General features: G+C 40.8%; 1 protein-coding gene across 1 annotated transcript in view; it reads left to right on the top strand.

The window, feature by feature from the left end:
- The window catches only part of diaph2 (diaphanous-related formin 2), a 420,870-nt gene extending 395,892 nt beyond the window's left edge, over nt 1-24,978 (top strand). Inside the window, 2 exon segments of the mRNA XM_039812941.1 lie at nt 17,852-17,873; nt 21,070-24,978. Coding sequence (XP_039668875.1) covers nt 17,852-17,873; nt 21,070-21,208 — 161 coding nt within the window. The 3' untranslated portion in view covers nt 21,209-24,978.
- Nucleotides 24,979-27,760: the final 2,782 nt, after the last annotated feature.

Below are 27,760 nucleotides of genomic sequence, written 5' to 3'. Positions count from 1 at the left end.
TGTGGGGAATGGAGAGCAGGCCAGCGTCGGAAGACTGCAGGTTTCAGGGTGGGGTGTATGGATGGGGGAGGTCGGAGAGGTACTCTGGGGCCAGGGCATGGAGGGATTTGTAGGTGAGAAGGAGGATTTTATATGTAATGCGACTTAATTTGGAGCCAGTTAAGGTGGATGAGGGTTGGGGTGATGTGCTGCCAGGTTTTGGTGTCGGTGAGGACCCTGGCGGTAGAGTTTTGGTCATACTGGAGCCTGTTTAGGGTTTTGCTGGGGACCCCAGACAGGACTCCATTGCAGTAGTCCAAACGGGAGGTTATGAAAGCCTGAATGAGGGTTTCTGCCACAGAGTGAGAGAGTGATGGCCGGAGTTTGGAGATCCGAGCCTAGGTCCCCTATGTGAAAGCCCCTTTTGACACTTTTTCGTGACTCCTCGTTGTTAATCACTGTATGTCCATGTATCTTAATCTTGTACTATTGGACTACGCTGTCTTTGTCTTTGTCTGTGTTTACACATAAAATTCAATGTATGCACACAAACAAACTTCTATTCCCTGGGGGAAATTATTGATGAAGATACAGTATATAAGCACAGGGAAGAACACGTGAGATTCATTAATTTGGGTGCAGGGTGTTTGTGATGGTCAACTACAGGAGGCCAGCGCTCAAGCTACTTTGATGCTGGTGTGTTGTTCAATATTAAGGAAATCAATGCATATCCAACAGCTTCATCACTCCATGAGCAGTGGGTGTAAAAATAGCTCCTTGTTTCAAGAGTTTGGACTTCTTTTCTCTACTGTTTCCCAATAACATTAAAAAGCATTTTTCATGTTTGGCAATTTCTTCTCTTCCTTGATGCCTTCCTCACTCCCTCCTCTTCTCCATAACATTCTCTAGTTTCCTTGCTTTTATTTATGTTCCTTTCTTCTTCAGTATTATTTTTCTGAAAGGGAAAATCAATATACACTCAGCCGTGAGAAACAGCTGAGAAAGTAAACACTTACAATAAGTCTAGAGTGATATTTTTTGTTCAGATTGCAAGTTTTTTTTTTTATCTGAAAGTGTGTGTGTGTGTGTGTGTGTGTGTGTGTGTGTGTGTGTGTGTGTGTGTGTGTGTGTGTGTGTGTGTGTGTGTGTGCGCACATGCTCTGTACATTCTCTGAAGTACTGGACACCACCATTACGTAGATTGGTGAAGGAAGAGTGCTGAGGCCCTGGCAGGAGACCAGCTGAGTGTTCCTCAGGCTGGCAGGGTCATTCAGGAAGTGTAGTCTCCTCCCACAATGTCTCCATTGAGACCTGGCTGCAGCCTGCAGAAAAGCTGGAGATTAGCTGTGTGTGTCCATGAGTTTTATTGGACCGGACAAAATGAGGGCTTCTACCAAGTTAATTTGTTTGGTTATATCTGGAGAAGGAGTTAGGTTTAGAGCTATAATAATTTTAGGTTGTGGGATTGTAAATTGAACATTTGAATTCAAAATGCAATTTTGGTCCTCACAGACATAGCACAAATATATATGTGTGTGTGTGTGTGTGTGTGTGTGTAAGGGAGAGAGAGAGAGAGGAGGAAGGGAGTGAAGGGAGGTCGTAGTTATTAGTCCAAAATCTCGCCTAGGGCGCCAAATGCCAAGCCTGGAGGCATTGAGCAATCATTCTAGTAAGACTGCTGCCACTTCTATCAAGTAACTCAACCTTTCATGAAAGAATAGGGTGCCACTCTTCGTGTCGTCTTCTGTTACACAACCACACACTCGCGGTAATGTGACCTCTGCCTATAACATTACTTATTTAAGGAACTGTTAATTGACGCTGTGTTCCATCTACTGCAGCCGCGATGACATTTCACTGAAGCTCAGCAGAGCTATGAGTGATAACTTTAAGCACATGTGTTTGTGTATGTAAGTGACAGAGCGAGAAAGATAAAATAAGACATGGCTGTGTATTTAGTCGATTACAGGGTGGATATGGGAGTGAGCCTGCACAAATCCATGCAAAGCTACATCAAGAACAGGGGTTGGAGTGGGGAGGATTCACCTTGCCAATAACATGACATTTTCCACCAGCAATAATGCAGGCTTAATTCGGCTCTGAAGAGCATCTGGGGAAAATTGGACATAGTTGCTCTTTAGCATCATCCCATGAATGAGAGGCCCTCTATTTATACCTCTCCCCAGTGTGATAATGGTGTCTGTTGACGTGATTGACCGTTATTTATGTGAGATAACTTTAAATGTGGATTTACAGTAATAACTTTATTAATTTATATATATTGGTATAGCACTTTTTTAAACAGGCTTACAAGTACTTCACAAATAATAGAAAAGATTACCATTTTAGTTCTTAAGTCTAGATCAGGGGACTGCAGAGTTTTGTTGTACAATCTGAGATTTCGTTGTATACATTGGAACTATATGACAAACATAGCCAAGAAAGGAGACTGAGTGTGTCTTTGTTCATACTTAAACATATGTACATGCACCTGACTTTGTTTGTGTCCATATGTACGTGTGTGCATCTGCATGTGCATGTGTACCTGGGTGTGTGTCGTCGGGGCCACTGAGGAAGAGCATGTTAACCAGAGGAGCAGCCGGTCCACCAGATGTTCCTATTCCCACTAGGCTTGTCACAAGTGGACCTTTACTTCTCTCCCTGCAGTACACACAAACACACACACACACACACACACACACACACACACACACACACACACACACACACACACACACACACACACACACACACGGGATTTCTTCAGCAGACTATACATGCACAGCAACACAATAGGGAAAGCTATGCTATTGCCACTGTAGATTTGAATAAAATCAGTATTTGAGATTGCGTCCTTAGAAAATCTGAAGTGTTTCTTCACAGATTTAAGTGTGTATTGTAAAGATGTTTGACTGCGTATTTTTGAATTCAAAAGCATTCTTTACATTCTTACGATATGTGAGGAATACGCTGGGTTTTTGAGAAACACAACTTTTGACAATCAAGGCCAATTCCCAGTACCATTTAATGCCACTGGTTTGCTCCCCTGTGCTTGGTGTAGTGGGCTCATTCTCATCTTCATATACCATGGTTGGGTGCCTTCCATGGTGCCATGATCCTAGGTAGAGGATGTGGCCATTTGGAAATGTCATGAGAAAGGTCGAGACCATCATTGCAGCCCAGTTCAAGAGGCTGATTTATGAGGTTCTAGAAAATGAAATATAGTAAGGGGCTAGTAGAACAAGCAGGCCCCTATAGGCACACCAAAGGTCACCTAACTTAATTTCAATTAGGCCTAGGGGAGGCCAGGACAATATGTCACTGTTGGAAAGAGTGCTGAGGAAATGGATTTACTTGTAATGGCATTGTGTTTATGGGGATTAAGATAAGTCTAATTAGTTAAAGAAGATGGCTATGTTAGTACAGTACTGAATGACGAGTTTAGGAAAGATATGCCAAATGAAATAATCTTTCTACTGAGTGGCACAAGTGCCCTATATTGCTTATTATTTACAGAGGGAGAAAAATGCAAGTCTCAGTGCTTCCTTCATTCCCTATCAATCACACTGAATTGTGCCGCACTGAATCCCATCAATTACTGCTTTGTGTTTGACACATGCAACACCAGTTCTGATTTGCCAACAATAATCTGGAAATAGCACCATTGTAAAGAACAAACGGCTTGACATTTTAAATATTTAAGCCAAAGTTTGCCACCAAACCAGACTGCCTTCAACCCAACTCCCTATCACTACATATGTGTCAAAAGCACCCCCACAGAAAACGCTTTGAAATGAGTCACAAATTGCCAGCAAATGATTTCCTGCTCAGGGCTAATAACAGGGTCCCCACTCTGCCTTTGATTCAGGCTCTTCTTTCGTTCCCTCTTTGTTTACCCATGCTGTCTAGCAGCCACTCTTTTGGAATCCCTATTGATAGCTGTCTGACAGGGGGCTTGGGTGGCTAAGTTGCCCAGAGGGTGTAGTTTGGTGTGCAGTATGTGGTCGCACACCGTTTGAATGTGTTAGAATTTATGGCATTGTATGTACAGTATATCTCAATAGGTATTTTTTTGTCTAGTGTGGCCACCATGTTTTGTCTGAATCATTGTTACGTCTCCATATATGCCAGTGAGTTACCAGTTGTGTCTGTTGATCTGTCTGTCTGTTTGCTGCTCGTATGTTTGTGTGTAGGCAATGGTTTGTGTGTCTTGCGAGGGTGATGTGGCATGGAGGTCACTTCTGTCAGATCCAACGTCCAGGCACATGCTGTGATGTGAAGGGCACTGTCAAGAGACAACCACGCGGCAGCACAGGTACAGCTGGCCTCAGTGCTCTTTTTCCTTTGTGGCACACATACGCATAGGCGGGGACAGACAAACACATCCATGCTTCGTGTAAAGTGACACACGGTGGTGGGAAACCCCCCCCAGGGAGAAAGCCCCAGGATTGTACAGTCTCTTCAAAACAAACACTACCACCTACTTGTTGACTATCTGTTTGCTGGTGACTAGCTACGTGACACTTTGTGTAACTGGGAGGATAGAAGCTCATACAGAAGATGTTTAGAGCCACAAACTAAACTTTTGAAGAGTAAAGGTTGAAATACAACAATAACCTGTGGGTGGATAAGTCCGAATTTTAAAGATAGATACTGCGAGTCCAGTTGTGTTTGTAAGACTTGAAAAACTGCCAAAAAAGATGTTGATCATTTTTTAAACAAATAATAATGCTGTGAGTCTGTGAGTGGAATAACAAAACGTATGGTCTATAAAAGTTTCTCAAACATGAATTAAAGGGTGTTGAATATTAAGAACACGTCTGGTGACAATTGCATTTCTTTTTTGAAAGGTAGATAGGTACTAGAATCAAAACATTCTTCATGATAAAAATGGAAAGTACAGATACACACAATAAAATCACACTTTCTCACACCAGTGCTTAGAGTTTATTTAAGGAAAGGGATTTGGCTTCATTTCCTACTGGGGAAAAAAACTCTTTACTTCTCTATCATATTTGAGAATCTAACTCTTCCGCATTTCTACACGAGTAAATGATATAGTCAAAGTTCAATCAACTTGTTTAAGTGTGTGAGAAAAAAGCATTAGCAAAGTCAGGGAGAGATAAATTCAGTGTAGCGGAGGAGGAAGAGTGATCAGTAAAAGCAGGTACAGCACAGCAGAATATATAACGCATGTTAATGTCCTTGTGGATGTGCTATTGTTGGTCTTGATAGAATGTGAGCTACAGTATGTGCGTGTGAATGAGTCTTTTTTATGAGTTTTAGAAGTGTGTAGTGAAAATATTTCTGTGATGTGTTTGTTAGTCTTCACATGAGAAACACCCAGAAGTCTTGAACTGGACCCAGAAATGCAGCTAGTATAGGGTTAACAGCAGAGGAATAATTGTGTATGTGTCTTTCAGATGCTGTGGCGTGTGTCTACAAATCTATCTCTCCCTTCACATTTCTGTCAGTCTCTTTCTGTGGATGTTCTCTGGCTGTACCCCTCCAGTGTACACTATGTCCACACTGCGGGAGAGCAGCTCTGAAACTTTAATGCTAATTGATCCCAGTGAAGAAGTGTGGACACAGGTGTGTTGCCGCAGGCCCTGGCTCTGACATGGATGCCAAGGGATTCTGGGTAACCGAGGGGCTTATAGGGCCAAAGCAGAAAGTGCCACTAGCCAGGCACAAGTGACCCAGTTCTTTTCTAATCAGCACAGGTTTGAGGTGCAGTGTGTGTGTGTGGGTGTGTGTGTGCGGCCATCAGGCGGAGAGAGAGAAAAGTACTATGGGCATTTTTAGCCAAATAGTACCAGTAAGTAAAGGGCCCCAGGAACTAATCTGAAAGTAAAAATGTATTTAGTGCATCCACTGTCCACATTTAAATTTCACCTTAAGAACGATAACGGTTAGGCGCATTAGACTAGTATAATCTTAAGCAACTACTTGGTTTGACACATAATTTTGCAAATGTCAAGACAACAACAGGAACCACAACTGGATGGCCTAAATTTATGTAAATTCCCCAGGTTCATTGAAAATATTATGTCCTTTGCTTGCTGGAGAGGGACCATAAGACACAAAATACAATACTGCTGTGTGTGTGTGTGTGTGTGTGTGTGTGTGTGTGTGTGTGTGTGTGTGTGTGTGTGTGTGTGTGTGTGTGTGTGTGTGTGTGTGTGTGTGTGTGTGTGTGCGTGCGGCTGCGCGCGCGTGTGTGCACAAGATTGAGTCTTGTACTATATGTGTGTTAGTTTTTGAACAAGTATGATAACTGTGAGCCTTTGAGCCCCGGGAAAACCCACATCTAAATCAGACTCAAGCTGCTGTGTAACTCCCAGATTTTCTCTCTAAGTTTGCAGATTGTGTGGGTGTTGGTGGGCGGTTGCATGTATCGGCACGCATGTGTGTTGGTCTGGATAGAAAAGAGACGCAGGTGTGCGGATTAGGTGTGATCCCTTCATATTCTCAGTAGTATATCTTATTTGATGGCTTTTCTGCCATGTAAATCTTATCAAAAACTAGCTAACAATAGAACAGCGCTGACAGACGCCCAAGCATCTGGCGAGCCCACACTCTGAATGTTCAAACTGCTGTGAACAACCTGTCTCCAGAAAGAGAGAAAATAACTGGGAAGGAAACTCAAGGAGTTTGTGTGTGCTTGCGTGTAAGTGTTTATGTTTGTGTGTGAAAGAGATGAGAGAGAGGGAGAAAGAAAGAGGGATAGGGGGAGGAAAGAGCTGTTGATAGCCTCATAAATCATAAAACAGATAGTGCTGTATCTTAACAAGTGTTGAGCCAGGTGATGGCATCATGATGATCTGAATGCGACTCTGCTTCTCCTATTTCATCTACCTCCATTGACTTTGTTCCCGCACTCTGCTCAAAGATAGAGAAAGATAGAAAGAAGGAGAGAGGGAGCGAGGAGAGAAATAACTTGGGCCGGTACAGGTCCCCATTAAAGTGTGATGAGTGGCCTCAGTGAGGGGCTCTGTGTACAGCACTTTATTCAGGAACGATCACTTATTTATAGCTGTTGGAATTGTGTTGTTTGCTTGTTTTATTGAAAACCTTGTGGGTAAAGTGGCGGCGGGCCGCCTGGCATGTGAGCGCCACATCTCCTGAGGGCATCCCTGCAGAAAAATCTTCCTTCTTAATGAATAAGTGAAGGGGACACATACATTTTTCATTGACACAACATCCATTGTCGCCTGAGATGTCTGGTCTGTGGGTATGTGTAGTCATCCTGCAGGCGGTTAAAAAAGCCACAAAACTTCCCTTGGACAATAGCAGACATGCGTATAAGCACACAATGAATATTCACAATATAAATGCAGAAACATAGACACCACGAAGCTCTGATAGACAGTGACTGTCAGATGTTGTTAGGGAAGATAGATCCATTAGTGTTGACTCCCACTTGACTACAAGTGAGGTTATCAGTCAAGGCACAGACACATTTACAAACTTAATAAATTGCTACCTTTCTCTTAAAGCTTTTTTGTATTTCTTACAAGAAGGACAATGGCAAAAATGGCAAAAAATAACTGACAGGATTATGTTTTGTTTTAGTAATTCATTTGAACAATTTTTAATAAAAAAAAAATGATTTAGAGGTTACAAGAATAAACTGTATGTATGTTCTGCATCTACCACCTCTACTTTAAGTTGTGTACACAGAAACTCACATTGACAGTCACACACGCGATGGACAAGCAAAAACATGAAGGTAGCAAAGTGTAGCCCATTGCAGGAAGGTTTGTGGTGTTTTGTGTACACAAGGGAGCATCTCTCAGTATAAATGATTTATATTAAAACAGAAAGTGAAAAGTCTTTCTGGAAGCACCCCCCCCCCATGTGAACAGAAGGGAGCATCTTCACATGGCCAAATGGGTCTGATGGTGATGGCATGGAGGAGAGAGCAAAGATGCTGGCATGTAAAGCCTTCTATGATCTCCACCACCACTCTCACTGCGCACTGGGACATATCGAAAGGGGAATTAATAAATAAATAACGCACAACACCATGTTTTATTAACTTGGGTAAGGCATCAGTGGTGAGGGGTCCTAGAGAATCCTGAGATTGGATGGCGGCTTGGATTGTTGTTGGAAAACTTGTAGCAGCTGTCTAACCAGTTGCAGATTCTTTGAGGAAGAACTCATTGAACTCGCCCATCAATGACAAAAAAGTCACTTTGTAGTAAACTGTCTAAAATACATTTTTGCCTTCTACATCTTAATCTGATGGACTCACTGTAGATAGATTATATAATATGTGTGTGTGTGTGTGTGTGTATGTGTGTGTGTGTGTGTATGTGCGTACGTGCGTGCGTGCATATGTGTGTGTGTTACAGTACAGCATGTTAGTGAGAAGCAGATGCAGAAGTAGTAATTTATTAATGTGATATGTACAACAGTAATTCAGTGGCTGTACCTGTTTTTTTTCATTATTCATTTATTCAGATAGTGTCAAAGTCAGTCAACAACACCTACAGTGAATATGTATATTACTAGATTATTGTTTTACAGTACAATACAGAAGGGCTGCAACTAACAGTTATTTTCATGATGGATTAATCTGTCAATTTCAATTAACCGATGAATTGTTTGGACTTTCCAAATTGTAATCATTTGAATAATGCAGCTGTCCTACATTTTCATTTCCATTATATGCTACAAACAAATGGATTTAATTGAAAACAAATAAAAAATGTAAACAAGAAGAAAACAATTGCAAGTTCCTAGAGCCCAAACTGACATCAATGCTCATTTTGTCAGAGCAACCCTCTAAAACAGTCATGATATTCAATTTGCCATTTTATAAAAGAGAGATAAGCAACAAATATGTGAGAATTTGAGAAGCTGGAACCATCAAATGTTTGTCTCAACAAATGACTCAAATTATTCAATTTTTTTCAACTAACCATTACAGCACTACAATTCAGTGCAATAGTAATAGGAAGAAGTGATGGACAGTGTTCCCCTTCCTTGTATACTTGGATTGACACATGTACTGCAAACTGTTCGTCAAACAACCACCTCTGGTTACTAATCTTCTTCACCTACTATGTGGTTTTGACAGGAATTCAACAATATTCCTAGAGATGTGGCTTTAGTTATTTTTTTGTTTACAGTGAGGGAGTTGTACTGCTTTCTTAACATGGCACAAACAGATGTTTGTTTCCATAACCCCCATTTTGGAGTGAATGCAGGATGTTTTTTATAGCCTGGCTTATTTTATAAGTGTTAATACTGTCAGGATGATGCTGAGATTCAACTTGTCGGGTATTATCTACACATCGCAGAAAGATTAGTGTAGGTGTGTGTGTGACCGTGAGTGTGTGCGTTGCATGCATGTGTTTATGTATGTTTGGGTGTAATTGTGCTTGTGTGCTGCCAAACGTATTTGTGTTTCGGAGACTGTGTGTCTGAGCATTATGCACCTGTGAGCGTGTATGTGTTTGTGTGTCATCTTGAGAGCACTGTGAAGGTGTCATTGTGCAGCCTAGGCCCTGTAAGCTGTCAGACAGTGAGAGATGCTGCACCTCTAAAGGGCATGCTTTCTGGGCCTTTCCTGTCTATTATAAGCCCTGCAACACTCATCAAGGCTGTTGAAGTGCACCCCCATGTCCCTCAAGCAGCCACAGAGAAAAGCCACCTTTCTAACTAGGAGAGCCCTTGCCTCTAAACTTCACATACCCTTGTCTTCCATTTTGACATGATAAACGCAAGCAGCAGTAATGAGGCATCGGATTGTCATTGCATCCATTTTGTTTTTCTCAAATCTAGAAGCAAAGCATCCTACCCTTTCTCCATTTTGAGACACCCAGACCCGATTGTCTCCAAGCTACAGCTCCTTGCCTGTACCAGTGGTTAACACCTCATGGCATCCTTACTTTACCTGGTGATCTGAAATCCTGTGTGGGGGTTGGAATTTATAGGAAATGGTACATTGCACACAAGGCCTTTTTGATAACACTCAGAAGTGATGACACCGAAGTTGGTGCGAGCACTACAGCGAAGATAGACTGCACTGATCCAGCTAGCCAAAGATTGAGATGTGTCACTATCGCGCCATCTGTAACAGTCATGCCTGGCGTCGTCAGAAGCAGATCGCCTTGATACCAGCCACATCAAATCTCCAGTTTGCCAAGCAAATAGAATAAAACCATCTATCGATCTTGCCCCACCTCCCTGTGTATCAACACAATCCATCTGTGTTCATCAGACTATCTGGCTTTCTATCTTTTGTTGTCTGCAGGCAGGCGTTCTTTTCTTCTCTTTTCTTCCTTCCTCCTCCCCCATTTGTTTTGTGATCCATCAGCCTATTTACCTTATCATGCTGCCAAACCATCCATTTACGCTCCCATCTGTCTGTCAAACTATATCTTAGCTTCCATTTGTCTAACTATCTCTCTGTTTACTCATTCACCTGTCAATCATGTGGCTTGCCTTGGCTGCTGCAGGTTCCAGCCGCTCGTCTGGCTGATGCTGTCTCTGACCCCGTCGGATCAGAAGACTGTTAAAGTAATTAGATTCCTATCATATCATCTTAACTTTTACACTGTATTAACCAAAGCACAATGTAATTATAGTAGTCGAGTAATGCCAGTTTCAGGGTTGACAGGAGTTGACAATTTATAGACGAGATATGTATTCTTTAGGTTGACCTATTTTGAGATATGAAGTGTTTTTAGTTAAGATGTTAAATAATCAACTTTAGACTGTAGACAACATGTTTTTGCACAACATTATCTGTGATCTAGATACATAGTTCCCTCCACAGAATCCAAACAGAAGCAGGTCACTGCTTTGGCTCAGTCCAGTTCAGATCAAGCCTCAGTGGAGCAAGCCAGACACTGATGTCCATGTTGTCAGGGGGTCTGGCCTCCCACAGAGGCCCAATCAGTCTTATAGGGTCAGTGACTGGCTCCCCTAGGCACCAGAGTGCCTTGGCCTGATGGATTACTCTCTCTCCTGGCTCAGGCCTGTGAAACACAGGCCTCTGCTACAGGCCCCATCTGTGCTCTCCATGGTGCCTGCATGCCTTGTGGTCAAAGTCCCAGGCTGCTGGTGAAGCCCCAAATCAAAAGCTTCAATCTAGTGTACATATTCTGACACTGCTTATATACTCGAGCAAATGAAGCTGTTAATTAGCGCTGCAATGAATACTCTATTATTGAGAAATGACCTGCAACTATTGTGATAACATTTTTCAAGCATGGTTCCAGGTTGTCAAATGTAGGGCTGTGCTCGATTGAAGAAATTCTTAGTCGACTAACACTCATTCAATTGTATCGACTAATCGATTAGTTAATTTAATCGACAGATCTGTAAATCTGAGTTTCTCCGCAAAGAGTCATGCCAAAGCACCACTTTAATTCTTGTGTTTACCAGAGATGTGCTCGTATGTTTCTTGGAAATAAGTCATTCAGTATGAAAAAAGAATAAAACATGACTAATCGACTAAAGAAATCTAAGTTGACTAAGACCAAAACGACAATTAGTCGACTAATCAACTAAGAGGGAGCAGCCCTAGTCAAATGTAACAATTTTATGATTTTCTTGGTTTATGACTTTCTAAATTAAATATTTTGAGGTTTGTGACTGTTGGTTGGACAAAACAAGACATTTGTTGATGTTACCTTGCACTTTGGGATATAGGGATATAATCTAATAATATCTGATGTTCTATAGAGCAAACAATTAATAAAAATAAAGAACAGGTTAATCGATTACGAAAACAATTGTCATTTGCAGCCGTAGATTTCATGTTTAATTGTAGTGGAAATGCTCCTGCTCTCTGTACAGTAAAGGATGGATACCTGAACCGAGCTCGTCGGGACCCGGCGGTACCCGACCGGCCAGACCGGGTTCGGACAGATATTTAGAAATGATGTTCGGGTTCAGGTCGGGCTCAGTCACATCAGCGCGATAAGGCATTCAACATTTTAAATTAAACAGCTCATTAACGAGCACTTGTTGCCCCGTGTGTGCCAATGCGCTCATCTGTTGACATTTCCGAATGCCTTCCTAAAGTTTCTTAATAAAAACGGGCTTTACACACTAACAAACGTTGATATGTCATTAGTATGAGAAAAAAATTAGATTTTAACTGTGTCGGGCTCGGGCATAAATATCTTAATGCCTGTCGGGGGCAGGCCGGGCTCGGACAGAAAAATGTGGCCCGAGCCGCACTCTACTATACAGCACATAATGTACGGCACATCCTAATATCAGTGTTGTGCCAAAGTAAGGAGATCATGTCAAAACTGAAAAGTAAACTCAAACAGCAGGCAAACAGGTGGGCAGTGCTTAGCAGTTTCATGAATTTACTCTCGGGGATATTTATTTTCTTTCATGGTTATACTTAGGTTGAAGCCTGCCTCCTGAAACTTGACTGCTGAGAGGACAATCATGTATGGGAGTTTTGCCCCAGGCACTGATCGATCGCAAAACTGTTTATTTGGGCTGGGTGTGCCTCTGCTGCATCCCAGAATGCAAAGAGGCATTGTTCCGTGACTGAAGAATCAAGTCAAGCAGAGATACACTATTATAAGGAGATTTCTGAACTTTATGGGCCCGATGAGGATTCTGTGCTACCAGTCTGTCAGGCTTGTTGTTTTCAATCAAAACTCTCAAAACAAATGTTAGCCAAGCTTCAAAAAGAACGACGGGTTTTTTTGAGGTTACCACACACATGGATTCATGCAGAGCTTAAAGTGCATATAGTACACACAGGTTTTACCTGCACAAACCTCTTTTCTTCTCTCCTGCTGTTTTGTCCATGGTAGAGACACGTCAAAGCTTATCCCCTGAGAAGATAAACTACTTTTTTTTTTACTTCCCGCGCATTTGTATCTGAACATCTGATGTGCAGTGATTTTTTTGTGCCGAGCAGAGAGAAGATTTTACTCAGAGCATGCTGTTTTCAGCTGGGTTGTTAAAGGTCCAGTGTGTAACGTTTGTAGTTGTTCATTATCAAACTCTGTATTGCCCTTCACAAACTTCTCCTTTTTCATGAATACTCACCACCACCATCAATTCCAAGTATTCCTAATGGCTTGAAATTTTACGTTTGCGCTTGCAAGAACTGGGGTAGACGCTCCAAATCCATGCGCTTGAAATACATTAGCCGGTAAGGGACAGGGAGTTGTTAAGCATGGCGGTAGCAAGAAACTCAGCCTTGATGCCATTTTTTTATGTCGTCAAACCGTTTGGTCAAAGAAAGTCTGGAACTTAAATGGAATCCAGGGATAGAGAGTTGCGAGAGGCTGTTAGCGGGTGGGGGGGTGGCTGTATTCACTATCTGGTTCAGTCACCAGTATTACCAAGCATGCACATCGCAGTACCCACTGAGATAGAGTGGTGATAGAAGCATGGAAAAATTAACCACATCCCTGTGCTGTCAAAAGCGATTGCATGTGTTATGACCACCCTGCTCTCTGTGAACCTCTCCTCATTACCGTTTATCTCAACAGACTGTCAGCTAAACTCACTTTTCCTCCAAATGCTGTATACAAACTGTCAAGCAGGAACGTGAACTTGTACACATGCATGCCTTATCTGAATACTATAAGATTTAGTGTCCATTTCAGGTTTAAATGTGTCGTCAGTGTTTAGATTGTTTTCTGTGCTTCCTGGATGTTTAGAAGCGGTCGGCTTTTTGTTGTAAACATTGGAAGTAATGTCAGTAATAAGGAGGATTAAAAAAAGAAAAGTAGGGGAGGGCAAGAGAAAGAAATTAAAAGAGAAAATGTGAGACAGTGTGGCATATGGGAGTGAGAAACATAGAGAGTGGGAACATTTCAGTGTCTTGCCTCAGCATGTTTATCCATTCCTGTCTTAGGCATTTCCCTCTTCCATGCCATTCTGATCGCCTCTGCCTGTATGGCATGCTGAGAAAACACATCAAGCACCAGATTGCAGCCCCTTGCTCTCAGATCCCCTGGCATTTGTACACACGCTTCATTTAGGTGATACCTACTAAAAACATGCGTGATCGAAAGCACGCATAGTCAGACACACAACGAATAACACAAGCAAGTCAGTCAACGAGAGAGAGAGAGAGACAGGTATGGTATTATGAAATCAAGGAGAGGGTTAACTTTTCCTGCTACAGATTTCCCACCTTGGTCAGAAAACACAGGGGAGACCCTTTGTTTCTCTTACTGTATGACTCTAGAGTCGGTACTCGCTCCAAAGCTAATCGCCGTCACTCTCTCACTTCTCCCTCGCTCTTTCACCCACTCCCCTCCCACACACACACACACACACACACACACACACACACACACACACACACACACACACACACACACACACACACACACACATGCCGGCTCGACGCACACACCAGAAGTATAAACATCAAGCCACTTACGTTGTTTGCACTACAAAGAGTGTATATATTTGTTATTTATTTTTGGTATAGTGCTTAACAAGCATAATTTAATTTTGCCCAGTTGTGGCCTGTTGAGGTGTTGTGTTATTTGTATCGATCCACTATATAACCATAATATCTACATACATGGCATTTGATTGGAGGCTAGTCTCACTTTATCCCACAGCAACATTAAAATAGTTAAGATTTGTGTACATTGTTTCTGTTAATAATGTATCATATTAAGTGTTCATTTCATTATAATATTCAATAATAATTTATCATAAATAATTGAACATGCACATGTATTTTAAGTTCCGTTAAAGAGGGGTGGAGGTGGGGTCACATTTGAGCATTTAAGCATTTACTTGAAAGTAATGCAATAGTTACTTTCTGAAGTTACTAGTTACTTTCATAATTTGTAACTGAGTAACTAATTTAGTTACTTTTTGGAAGAAGTAACTGTAACTAATTACTTTTTTAAAGTAACTTGCCCAACGCAGCTAAAGACACAAACAGGTAGCCTGCAGCTGCACTTTTCCAGACACCATGGTCACTGTCAACATTTGCCTTCCCCGTGAGTCATGTAAATGTAAAGAGAAAAAATAAACAGTAAAGCCTGTGGGCTCCGACGGGACTTTGTGTATTCAGATGCCCCTCGTCAGACTCATGGTGCATCCAAATGCACCTTGTTAACTCTGAGAAACTCAAACTCTTGTTGTAAAGTATCCTTCTGGCATCTAGTGTAAAGTGAAAATCGAAAATTGAATCAAATTGTGAAATCGAAAGTTCACACTTTATCACACTTCGTCACACTTCATCACTCAGTGACAGAGTTTTGAAGTTATAGGGCTGGTCCTATGGTTCAGCCCCCCCCCCCAAAAAAAAACTAGCTACAGATAATATACAGTTAAACAAGGGAGAGACGTCAAAGAGAACCGTTTCTCCATAAACCTCCACAGATTGTAATACAATGCAGCCATAAAGCATGTTTTGTTTTGACAAGGATGATCACAGATGCATCCTTGTGTGTTTGGCTAGCTAAATATATATCTATAAGCCACGTCCAGTTGTCTTTGAAAGTAATGTTTATTACCCGGGGAATTTGTGAAAGTCATTCTAGGACATACAGGGAATCAATAAGTGAAAATGTTGTTGAGGCAGAATGAGAGAAACTAGATACATCAATATAGTAAATTTGATAAAACCAAATATTAAAAGTCAACCCTCCCCAAACTGGAACACATCAGCTGAAATACTGAAAAGCTCTGTGTACATCCTTTATGTGAGACAAAGTAAATATTGTAGTGTGTGTAAGCCTGCACTTTCCTTGTGAGAGGAATTACAAGGCATTAATAAATCACAGCGATGGCAATACTACATGTTTGTAAGCAGCGACATTTAAAATATATCCCCATAAATGTGGGACAGTATAATTAGAATATATATTTTAAACATATTTTAAACAGATGAAAATATGATTCATATTTTGATTACAGAATTACTATGAAAAAAATTATTAAAAAAATACCACTTGTAATTCAACCATTACATAGTTTTTTGTTTTTTTATGTGCTTAGAGAAACTACCTCAAAATCATACTTTTTCTCTTCAGTTTTTGTTACCAGATGACCTTGTTTACTATAAATTACGGTGTCTTCTTGCAGCATGAAAAACAACTGTTGGATGCTTGGTTCAAATCAATCTGGTTTTTTTTTTGTTGAGAAAAACTAACTCTGAGCCTAACATATATATAACGATAGCCAAGAGAAAGCATGTTGGGCTTTTAATCCTCTAATCTGGTTTGTATACATTTGAGATGATTGTTGTGTGTGTGTGTGTGTGTGTGTGTGTGTATAAAATCAGATTGAAAAGGGTCACCGAAACTCTTTCTTCTTTGACCCACCATCAGTATCGTCTCCTCCCCCCCTCGTCTTTTTTCCAGCTCTCCACGACGGAACTCCCCTTTTCTTCAGTTGCACTATTTTTCCCCCTACCCTGCTCCTTGTGTGGGGTGATTACTCTTACCAGTGAATGAGGGGCTGTGTTTGCCACGACTGTAGTTTTGCGATACCCAGCCCATAACTTTCAGTAGGAAGAAATAGCTTCTCTCCCTCTGCATCCCATTTATACATCGTATCTTGTTTCTGTGTAGGGAGTTCCATTACTCTGTAGCTTGGAGGCTGGCAGAGGGGAAGGCAAAAGGGAGGTGCAGGAGATGAAAAGAGGTGATAGAAGGTTGCGGCTGTTGCTGTTGCTAGTGCTGCAGACGCTCTCCCTTTCCGACAGAGAAGCAAACACAACGTGTTGATGCGCAGCGAGCGTAGATTTAATCACCTTTATTATGTTTTATCTCATCAAAATATGAAGTGCGGAGCGACTCTGAGAGAGACAAAGGCAGTGACATGTCAGAGAAATAATGTTGTTCCTCACTTGTTTAGCACAAAATACAGTGAACGCATGATTTGCAAAGATATTCTGAAATAGATGCAGCTCCAGTCATGCCTTATGATGCATCCTGTTTGCCTGCTGCAGCTATTTACACACATAATGGGTGATTATGTGAGCCTGACCTTGTTATTGTGGCCTTGATGAATGTGAGTACCATGTTTAGATGTTGGCCCAGGGTCTGATGCTACCCAGACGATATTTAACTAACATTGCATAATCCCTCCAAAAGTCTTCCTGTTTACATTGGCCACTGGGAGACAATTCTTCAAAGTGTCCCATGCTGAAAGCGTTTGATGGATGACTGGCAGCTTTTCCTTCTTTTGCGGATCATAGAGCCTTATCATGATGTAATTCCATGTAATTAGCCAAAGATGACAGTAACACAATAGTCATTATGATATTTAATCTCTTTTGAGGAATCCACTGGGAAAACTGCGGCTCTATCATAACATGAAATTACATCTCACTGGAGGCCCTCCAAACAGTCAGGAGAAGGTTGGAGTTGACTGCGCCAGCTTAAGGCCTCTGCTTTAGCTGTTTAGTAATCTTGGCATCCTCTCCTCCTCCTGTTACCCTTGTCTTATTCAGAGCCTCTCCCATGTGGCAGGGATCATCATGATATACATGCAAGGGTGTGTGTGTGTGTGTGTGTGTGTGTGTGTGTGTGTGTGTGTGTGTGTGTGTGTGTGTGTGTGTGTGTGTGTGTGTGTGACTTCCTCAAAGCAATGCATTGAGCCATTTTTCTGTGCACCGCTTGAACACTTAAGCAACAATGTATTTCCTTCTTTATGTGAGACAGAGAAAGAGATAGTGTGTGTGTGTGTGTGTGGGGGGTGTAACTTCCCCCTCCATCTGCCCACCCACATTGAAATCCTCAGTGCATTTAGTAACATTTTGAGAAACGGTGCCAGCATTTAATTAAGCTCTGATATGCAAACATCTCCCTGCTGTAACATGGAATACCTGCTCTTCTTTTGTCATTTTCTTCTCCTGTTCTTGTGCACCTCTGTGTCGTGCCTACTGTAACTCGGAAAGATGTTGCCGCTGGGAGAAGCAGGTAAAGAAGTCATCAAAGCCAATGCAAGTAAAAAGAGTTGCAATCAGTGCTCCAAATAACCGTAGAGTTTGTCTTTTGTGTAGCTCTCTCCTCCTATCCCCCAGTCTCTGTATGTGTGTGTGCGTGTGCGCACGCGTGCTTTTAAAGCATTCAATTCAGTAGAGGCTAGTAGTAATGTTTCTCTCCCAGTAGAAATCGCTGCTGTTTGTTCAATTGTTGTGGTAGATTGATGTGGGGTTGGAAAAGATGGGCTTGTATGCACCTGAAGATAGAAACAGAAAAGTCTTTATGAGAAGCCAATAGATATCCATTCAAGGATTCTCTGATGGGAGATGCATTTTGCTGGAAGTTTTTCTCCCATATTGTGAAGTGATTGACGAAAGCTTTCCCATGTATTTAGGCAGCCCCCAAAAGGGTACTCTACATTTGTTAGTCCACAAAAAGCAGCCTGCTATACATGTTTATGTGTGGTTTCATCAAGTGGTCACCCTGATGGTCTGCATTGTTTTCACTTTACACAGCACACAAATGGCTGCCTCTTCAAATAGCAAAGACAACAACAACAACTGTGTGATCTTGTTAATGCACAGTATTAGTGCATAGGGTTGATAGCAATGTAGGCCGGTTATAGTTTACTGTAATCAAATCACTTGATACAAACCACAGAGTGTTATATTTCAATGAAAAAGAGAAACTGTTTTAAAAGGTTGATTTAATGGTGGGTATTCTGTATGTAATGTGTTTATATTGTTGTACTTGTTGAAAAAATAGTATTAGTGCAGCCTTTATTCAAACCCACCCGTTTTTATAGATCTGTTTGTGGATTGTTCCAGTTTTTCTTTTATGATTTTATTTCTCTCCCAATTCATTCATGGTAATTCTTTTTGCATGGTATGCTCTTTTTTTTATCCTTTCTGCTGTATTTTCTTCCCATCCTGTTTACAGTAATCAATGTAGCCCAAGAAGAGCCAGCATTAGAGACATTAGAGGGTCTGTATTCTCCCAGCTCTGTTTTTTTTTTATGCTGAGGGTTAAAGGGGACTGCTTGCCCAGAAATGAGGTTACAGCAATTGGGCTTGCAAATGATTGGCAGGGATGAATAGTGTATGATCTACTTTTTTTCTTTTCAATTCTGTCCCTGTTTCTTTTTCTTTTTTTTTCATACTATGTTTGTTTTGAATAGAAAAAGATTGTATAAGTCCGGTTTACAGGATATACAAATGAGTGCATGGATAAGTAGTGATGATGTTTTTGGATATGCTGCCGGAATATTAGCTTTAACGATTACCTGCTATATATGAATGTATGTTAAACTGAAGGAAGCAGAACGTTTTTGTTTTTTTCTTAACATCTCGATCTGTCTTCCTTTCGCTCTCTGTTCCTTCCCTCCCTCTTTACTTCCTTTCTCGCTCTCACCTCCTGTGCACCATCTGCATGATGCCTTGTATCCAATCCGAAGGAGTGCTTTCTGTTCTCTACTGTGATTGTGTGCATGCACATGCGTGCACATGCTCGTGAATGTGTTCCTAGCCATCACAGTCACTCTCAGCTCATTACCTGACATGATGGATGGAGCAAGTGCCATTAAACAACACCCAGCCCGGGACGCCTGGCACCCTACAGCTGGCACTGAGTAATGGGCATAGTGGTGGCGGCATGCTTGGAAACACCAGGGAGTCCTGTGTGGGTGTGCTTGCAGTCATCTCCATGGCTATGCTTCCTGGTTCTGTCCAGCCCCACCTGCCACCTGGCTGCCCGGCGGTTGCCATGGGCATTTCTGGGCAGACATGGTTGGATAGCATGGGAGGCAGTGTTTGTATGACTCTGTCATAGAACTGGCAACTGAGAAAACCCAAAGTGCTCTTTACTGCCACTAATCACCAGGTGTATAGCAGCCACTTTAAACTTTTATTGTTTACTTCTGATTTAATTCAATCTGTTTTTTGTTCATATTAGCATTTTCAAATCATAGCTTGGTATCTGACAGCCTAGTTCAGAATCAGAATAGAAATACTTTAATAATCCCAGGGGGAAATTATTTTCATTACCACTCCAAACAATAAAAACAACATATATAATACTTTAAACATATATAATAAAAACAAATATATAATATATAAAATATGAAATGTACAGCGTTAATGTGCAAATAGTGCAATAAAAAAAAGAGAAATGATTGTCTATGTTGAGATGATTTTAGTGCGATAAAAAAGAGAAGTGATTGTCTTCTAGTTCCGACTTTTCAGGCTGTTTTGTAGCTGGATATAATTTGTAGCGTCTTAAAATATGAATGAGCATAGTGATAGTGAGAAACTTGCTACAGTTGCAATTTCTAGTAGTGATAAAATAGCCAAAACTACTTTTTATTTAACTGGCTTCAGTCACTTTCTAAGATTGCTGGATACTGCGCTTGTCTAAAACTCGGCCATTTTGACCAGTTGACAGTTTGTCACATAGAAATAAAAATGGATTATGGATCATTTTATTTCTATAGTTTGTAGATGAATTTGCCATTGGTTGTTGAAACAGGTGGCGTCCCTAATGTTCTAAAGCCAGCCGCTGGCGACTTGACAAGCTGAGTCGCAGGCGACGCCATCAGCTGACAAGTCGGGCTGAGACGGGCAAGTTCAGACCGCTGCATCTTTTCCTTGCAACGTTCTGAAACTGTTTTGTCTCGTCGCAAATCTTTGATGTGAACTGGGCTTTACATGTTTCAGAATCTGGCCAAATGACTGCATAACACAAACAAGACTTGCAGTCATTGTTCTTTACCTGTCTTCACCATACATGAAGTCTTATTACTCTTCAGTCCCCACTTGTTTAACTGTGAGTGTGCCTGCATGTGTGCATTTACATTGTCCTTTGTGCATATGCTGCTTCTGAAAGGAGTTGAGGGGTTCTTGAGTGGAAGCCTGGATCAGGAGCTGAATGGAGTTACTATGACACCAGACACAAGCACCTTAACTCCAGCAGCTTCTTCTGTTTCTCCATCCTCCCCTGCTGCTCCGCTCTCAATCAGCCTGGATTTGTCTCATGTTGTTTCTTCTCTCCTACTCCATCTTTTTTCTCTGCCTCCCATAGTTTCTCTATACAGCCTTTCATTTAGTTAAGCTCTTGCGTGCCAGTATGGATCAATGTAACAACACGTTCTTGTTCTTTCTCAGTCTTACTCTTTTTCTTTTCTTTTTCTGAACAGACAACCGCCGCGCAGTCCTGGAAAGGTCTCGTTCACGCCACAACACAAACCACCAAGCTCGATGATCGCCCGCGCCTACCACAAGACGCTAGATAAGTGCCAAAGAGGCCTGCGAGGTGGAGAACTGGAAGACATCTGAAGGAGGGACAGACCACCAATCACTGTAGCGCGCGCACACACACACACACACACACACAGCAACAAGTATGGAACAAAAATGCATAAAGAATCCACACAGAACTGAAGCATCTACAGTATATCACACAGACATTTAATTTTCATGCTGTTCATCTGACGCCTTACATATTTATTCAACACTTTCCCATCACTCTAAATGTTCATGTCCTCTCTAGATGGTCTGGATTTATAAAACAAAAAAAAAGGCTGCTGCTGTTTTTAAAGAAAGGTTTTCTTTGCTTGGAAATCACTACAGTTCACATTCAGTTTTGACACAAAGCATGCAGTGTTTTGATAATAGACATTTTGCCACACAGTAGATTCAGCAAAGGGGCAGCAGGCCAGCTGTCCTTAATATGCAAGACGGGGATTCAACACCCATGTTGGCAAGCCAACAACCTGCTGACGTTTTCTTCAATAAGTCTCTGAACTTTTCATGGAAAAGGAAAGGGTTGCTTAAGATGGGTTTTTTTTTCTGTCAATCCCTCCTTCAACCAACATCAAGACAGTTTTTACTAGTAAATGTACAAAGAGTCCACATGAATCATTTAATTTTATTACATATCCCACAAAGCAACAAGACCCTGGCCCCTGTCTGCGCTGATATTTCAGAGCATCTGACTCATGGATCTAGAAACTGTAATCTTCATTTTGACAGGATGCATTTTATTTTTAGTTGTGTAATATCTAACCAATGCCTTCGGGTGCTGATCTCTGTCCCAAGGTCGCTTTTGCTGTTAACGTGAGAGACTGACACATTTCTAAATGCATATAACTGCCGAGAGGCGCTAACACGACCCTCTGACCTTTTCTGCAGTCATACAGGTTTTCAGTGGGGGAAGGTTGATTGTACAAAGGTATAACAACGTTTTATATATTAATCTATTTCAATTGGTGTATTTATTTTTCTTTATACGAAGGCTCTAAAAAGAAGTCCAGTAATGACCTCTGTTTGGAGACCAATGGTTAAAACGTCACTCTACTTAAAAATCCCACAGCAATTATTTTTTTTTATTTTTTCCCCATTTTCAAAAATATTAAACAAAAATAAGGTCATGTTAAACATAGTGTCATATGAACACATTTTGTTCATATTTTACCATTCGAACAGACATGTAATTAATATAAATAGGGCTAAGCTGCTTTAAAAGAAATCACAGCTGAGATTTTAATGGGCAAAATGTTTTCAGACTTATATGAAACACAGGACGTATTTTGTCCATACCGTTCAGCATCAAAACAAACACCTAATGCTTGGAGTTTGTGTACAAAATATTTAAAACTTTGCTGTAAGCTTTGTTCCTCTGTAAGGACCCACTGTCACAGTTACTTCACGTGAACTATGTATTCATATATTCATGCCTAGGGCAGCCCTGTTCCCTCACTGCCCTAAACTGTAAGCAGATGCTACTAAAAACAACCATTGAATCCACATGGAGTGAGCATGACTATAGTATTAGACTAAGGGGCACAGAAGACAAAAATGATGCTTGTCTTAGTAAGTGAGTCTCCAAACGCCCTACAATTCGCCAGCACTAAAAGCATACTGTAAGTGACCCTTTTTACCACACCACAAGTTACTTCAGTACCATAGCTCTGCTTTAGGCTTTTTGTGTGTGTGTGTGTGTGTGTGTGTGTGTGTGTGTGTGTGTGTGTGTGTGTGTGTGTGTGTGTGTGTGTGTGTGTGTGTGTGTGTGTGTGTGTGTGTGTGTGTGTGTGTGTGTGTGTGTGCCATACTAGCTCAGTAATCGGAACAGGAACCCAGGCGGAATAGGATTCAGTGTGCTTGACTCCTGGGCTGTATAGATGGAGATTTTTCATTTAAACAAATCTGCCAGTGCTGCTTGTGATGTGTCTGTTTCATGATGCCTCCTCTCCCTGCCTGCATGCTTCTAAAAATGCAATTTTACACATCATCTCGGCTCAAGGTGCATCCACAATGCTCCGAGAAGTCTGCATATTTAAGAAGACAATAATTCTTCTGCGAACATAAGGTTTGAGCAGTCGCACAGAGGTTTCCGCATAAGGGAATCTGCGTGGATAGGAGTTTCAAGGGTGTGTCGTATACAGCAGAGATAGAGATGTGCCATCAAAGGCAGTGATTTCCTTTTTCTAATCCCAACTTGCCCTCTGTCCTCAACACCACCACGCCTGTACAGTTTAGTAAAGTATTGATTAGCAGTTCTCCAAGAATACCAGTGTCTGCTGTGACATTAATTGTTGTTTTTCTGATTGGATACTGTACATGCCAAAACAACCATTGATTTGTGGTTGACAATTTGACTTAAAATATTACCTTGATAAAATTCAAATCAGATTTCTTTTTATGTGCCAACTTTTTTTTTGTTTAGGGAAAACGCAGTTCTCCACATACAATGATAGAAAATCATGTATTTTTACTTTTTTTGTATATCAAAGAGACTGCAGGTATCTTTTTGTCAATGTATGCGAAAGATTGTACAGCCATAAAAACTAGATTTTTTAAAATTTTATTTTAACTTGTTTAATAGACTGATCCAATCAAAGTAGATTTTGATGCAATTACAAATTGATAGTCATGTGGTATTTCTTATCAAAAACACTCAAATCTTGTAATTTATTTGGAGTAAAAAAAACACATTTTGTGATGATGCCTTTGTAGAACGTAATAAGCTAAGAGCTAGGGTGTTAGCAATTGTAGAAGTTTCAGATCACGCATCTTTCTTGCAACAGTGATCACTATGAACAGTTGACAACTGAATAGGAAAAATGCATCATAAAACTTTAGGTTTGTTGCCATTTCAATTGATAAAATGTCTGGAAAGCAGTGACTGAAAAAAACATGAACGGTAATATTATTTATATTAATAAAAGCAGAGCAGACAATTTTCAGTTATAAGAGAAACTTCTACAATGACAACATTCTTTATTGTCCCTGTAAGTGATTGTTGTACCCCCCCCCCCCTTACCATATTTTAGGATACTCATAATTATGTATTTATATAGAAAAATAGCAGGAGTGTTTTGGGTCAAAGAACCTGAATTGTTCCATCATTTTAGTGTGGAGAAAAAGAAAAAAAAAGCCTCTATGTGTTTTAGCCAATAATCCCATTGTCTTTGAGCTTGTGACTAACAAACCTGAACCGGTGATATGACTTTGTAACTTGTAAGAATGAGGAGGCAGGGGTATGAAAGATTTATCAAAAAAACTGTAAAAGGTGCCATTTTGGTGGTGATTGGTGGCAAGCGCTTTAATTAAAAGAAACGTTTGCAATCTAATTTACACTTAATGACTGCACTTTACCTCACAAGATATTTCGGCTCAGGCAGAGGAAGAGTTGTTGGAGATGTTTGAATATGACATTGCCACTAACAGAGTGAACTATTTGGAAAGTATTTCTTTTGGTAAATAGTTTCAGCTGCCACATATCCAGTTCTTTACTACTTTGTGAGTGCTTACTATTGATTTGTCGAAGACCAATTGCGGCTGAATCAACAACGCTCATAACTATTGACAAATCCTGTCCGACCATGATGTGTTAGCTGCCATATCCCTGCCTACCCTCCTAGTTGTCATTGAGTATGTTTTATTGTCTTAAGAAACATTTATATTTTTAACATTTTAAGTTTATTTGTATCCTTAAGAAAAAGAAAAAAACAAAATGGTTATGCACACTGTCCTTCCATAGAACATGTATTGGAATATGATACTAAATAATAACCACTTTGTTATATAAACTGATTTCTGAAAGATACTGTCTTTTTGTCTTGCATTTATGTCTTTATGCAGTTACTTATTCAAACGTATAAGTATTTCTTTATCAACGCTTAAGTCTGCACCTTTTGATTCTTTCTAAATACTCAGGTCTAAAATCACATCTTCAGTTTACTTTGTGGCAGTGCAGAAGATACCTGCCCCTCGCTGATTTATGGACAGGGATTACAGAGAGCTCTAGGTGTAAGCATATGATGAATGGGACAGCTCCTACCTATAAAAGCAACATATTTGGACCTTGGTGCCCCCACTGCTTTATCTTGCACAGTGTCAAAGGCAAAGTGATAATGCTGTCATGTCCAATGGCAGGTTCGGGAAATTACTACAGAGTCTGAAAATACATATCCAGATAAATTGCCCTTTTTAATGATTTTTCAGACCTTAAAATCTCCTGTCACTACAAATTTCCTCTGTCCAAGTTGGAGGACAAGGAAAGAAAGCATAGACATGCAATAATTTGTTTATTATTTGATACTGAAGGATTTAATACAATAACCAGGGAAACATTTTCTGTGGATTTCATCTCTTGTACACAGTCCAAAAAAAACAAGCATTGTGCCAGATTGTTGTAAGCAATCTGAGTTTATAATTAAGATGTGAGACCATTTTTTGTATTATAGTGTAGCAAACGTGGGAAAATTGAACTGCATGTGTGTGCTTCACTATTTGAGATGTATTGACTCTCCTGCTTCCACACTTATGTGTTCCTTCCTGTCTGGCTGCCTGAGTCCCAGGAGTGAGTGTCAAATGGCAGGGAAGAGCTGTTCCTGTCCTAGCCCCTTAGCGTTACACTTCCCGTCAAAAAATAAATGGCCTGCATGTGCCATGTCTCACTTCCTTGCTGCATCATGATGTCATAAAATAAAGGCAGAAGGGCCTGCCTCACTCTCTTCCTGCACGTGCACACAGAGAAACGCACAAAGCTTCATTCTGTGAATCTTGGGACTGATCTTCTCTGACTCTCTCCTCCTCCCAGTGTGCAGCCAGACAGATGGAGATTCATCTCTCAACAAGCTGTGATCTGTGTTTAGAGATGTGTGCTGCACAACACAACTCTAATTAGGTTTATTGTTGATCTTGGGAGGTTAATTTGTACTTGGCTGCAAGTAAACATGCTGAAAGAGGCCAACCTAGTTCCTTACTAGGCACAAGCATCGCAGCTATAAGGGGGGCGGCTTTTTTATCTTCTTGACTTTCCAGGTGATTCAGAAAGATTATACCCCCATGCTATATTTGTCTGGTCTGTTGTAATTGCACTTTGTACCAAAGGTGAGAGATCTGTCTTGGTTGGGATGATAGAACTAGGAATAAGATACGGAAAGTGTGTTCGCCTAATGAGCTTCGGGGTGCAGTTGTGTGTATTTTGCAGGTATTAATTCATTATTTATTTTATCCTGTTTTTATTTTTTACAACCTCTAGGTAAGTAGCCTTGTCAGAGTCTGAGAGATGAGCCAGGCCCACACAAGTTATCTTTCTCTTCCCACCCTCTTTCTTCATGCTATGCACAAACATGTTTCTAATGCGCCTGGTGACAGATCAGTTGTCAGTAGGAGTACAACATAATTATGTTTCATTTTGCATTTCCACCTACTTGAGAATACGCAAAAATTATGGAGATGAGACAAAGCAGACAGTAACGATTCCCTCCTTACCTGAGCTAATTCTGTCTGAGGAGAAAGTCTTATTCAGGCAGAACTTTGCACTTGAACATGAGAGTTTGATAAATGCACGTGTGTATTCAGAGCAAATGGGTCTCAATATAATTTGTCTGTGAAAAAAAAATCTCGTCTAATGTTTTGCAGGTGTGTGTGCCATAACAGCTAAGTGTTGTCTGTATTAAAGTATGTCAACTAAGCTGATCATCTACTGCAATGCAGCATCACTTGTCACTGAGTTTGCAAGATAAGACGCCAGTATTTTGTCAAACACTGCTAATACATCCATGTCACAAAGCAAATATGTACTGTAAAGTAAATAACAGACCTGGATACTGTGTCACAGCATTATCCTTGTGGTACTACAACAAAGAACGGTAACACTTTACTTGAAGGTATCTACATAAGAGTGACATGACACTGTCATGACAGAGTTGTGACACATGAACCCTAAGCCTAACTCTAACCCTAGCCCTAACTTGTCATGACAAAAACCAAATGACACTTACTAAAATGAAGCGTTATGTCATAAACGTTTATGACTTATTTAAAGTGTTTATGACACGTTCATGACAGTGTCATGTCACTCTTATATAGATACCTTCAAGTAAAGTGCAACCCAAAAACAGCATGGCATCATGACTTTGCGTAAACATACACGCCACTTTCCTAAAGCCAAATGGCGTGTTATCTGTACGCATTTTGAGCTATCCACGTGTATGTCTACGCTGTATACAGCGGATGTAAACATATATACACGTGTTATCGCGAGAACGTGCCATGCTATCACGAGAACAACGTCACACGCATGTAGAAAAAAACAAAACAAAAAACAAAGGTTGGGTTTAGGAAAAGAACATTGGGAAAGGCTTTAGTAACACAAAAAAACGACAAAAACACGAAAAAAAAGAGACAAAAATACGACGGTGACCAACGTCACACGCTTAGGAAAAAAATAAACGGTTGGGTTTAGGAAAGAAACATTGGGGAAGGCTTAAAATAAAAATAAAATGGTTGATAAACGGCACATGCGGGACGTGATCCCCACTCTTCTGGGTAAAAGTACTGTGTTTTACCCATTTGCCACCCCAACCAACCTCCCTC

Source organism: Perca fluviatilis, chromosome 10 (genome assembly GCF_010015445.1).
Source record: "Perca fluviatilis chromosome 10, GENO_Pfluv_1.0, whole genome shotgun sequence".
Taxonomy (NCBI): domain Eukaryota; kingdom Metazoa; phylum Chordata; class Actinopteri; order Perciformes; family Percidae; genus Perca; species Perca fluviatilis.
Note: the sequence above shows the minus strand (reverse complement) of the source record. Positions and strands in the feature narration are given on the sequence as shown.